This window comes from Arachis ipaensis, chromosome B04, assembly GCF_000816755.2.
Source record: "Arachis ipaensis cultivar K30076 chromosome B04, Araip1.1, whole genome shotgun sequence".
Classification (NCBI taxonomy): domain Eukaryota; kingdom Viridiplantae; phylum Streptophyta; class Magnoliopsida; order Fabales; family Fabaceae; genus Arachis; species Arachis ipaensis.
In genome coordinates, this window is record NC_029788.2 from 33,586,152 (window position 1) to 33,586,754 (window position 603).

General features: G+C 63.3%; 1 protein-coding gene across 1 annotated transcript in view; it reads left to right on the forward strand.

Annotated features, from left to right (window-relative positions):
- LOC107636361 (glycine-rich protein 2-like) overlaps nucleotides 1-270 on the forward strand; it is a 3,558-nt gene extending 3,288 nt beyond the window's left edge. Inside the window, exon 2 of the mRNA XM_016339880.1 lies at nucleotides 21-270. Coding sequence (XP_016195366.1) covers nucleotides 21-270 — 250 coding nt within the window. The remainder of the gene's footprint in view (nucleotides 1-20) is intronic.

Sequence of the window (603 nt, forward strand, 5' to 3'; positions counted from 1 at the left end):
AAGAGTCGCCGGCGGTGAAGACGGCGCGGCGTCGAGGATGGTGGCGCGGTACCGAGAGGAGGAAGAGAGGGTGAGAGAGAGAGAGAATGGGTGGCGGTGAGAGGGGAGGGGAAAGCGAGCAGTGATGGCGGCGGCGGGGGTGACGGAGTGCTCGCCGGAGGTTGGTCGGGAGGGGAGGAAGGTGAGGGATGGGGGAAGAAGAAGATGGAGGTTGAGAGGGGTGGTTTTGCGCGACTGCGCAGTGTGCCTCGCGAGGTAGGGTTATCCTGATTTTTAACTTGGCGCGTACGCGCACCTTGCGCGTCCGCGTCCATTGAGAGAATCGTGGATCCTACGCGCGCGCGTACAGCGCGCTTAGGCGAGGGGAGCGAAATAGGGAAGGGCGCGTGCGCGTACCGTGCGCGCACGCGTGCATGGAGTTGGGCTAGGGGCTTAGATTGGGCCCAACCCAGGCCTAACTCTCTGGAGAATGGCCTGAAGGTTGCGCTACTAGACCTGCGCGCACGCGGCAAGTACGCGTCCGCGGGCATTGAGGGGAACGGAGAACTACGCGTGAGCGTACAGTGCGCGCACGCGTACATGAGATTGGGCCTTAGGCTTAGA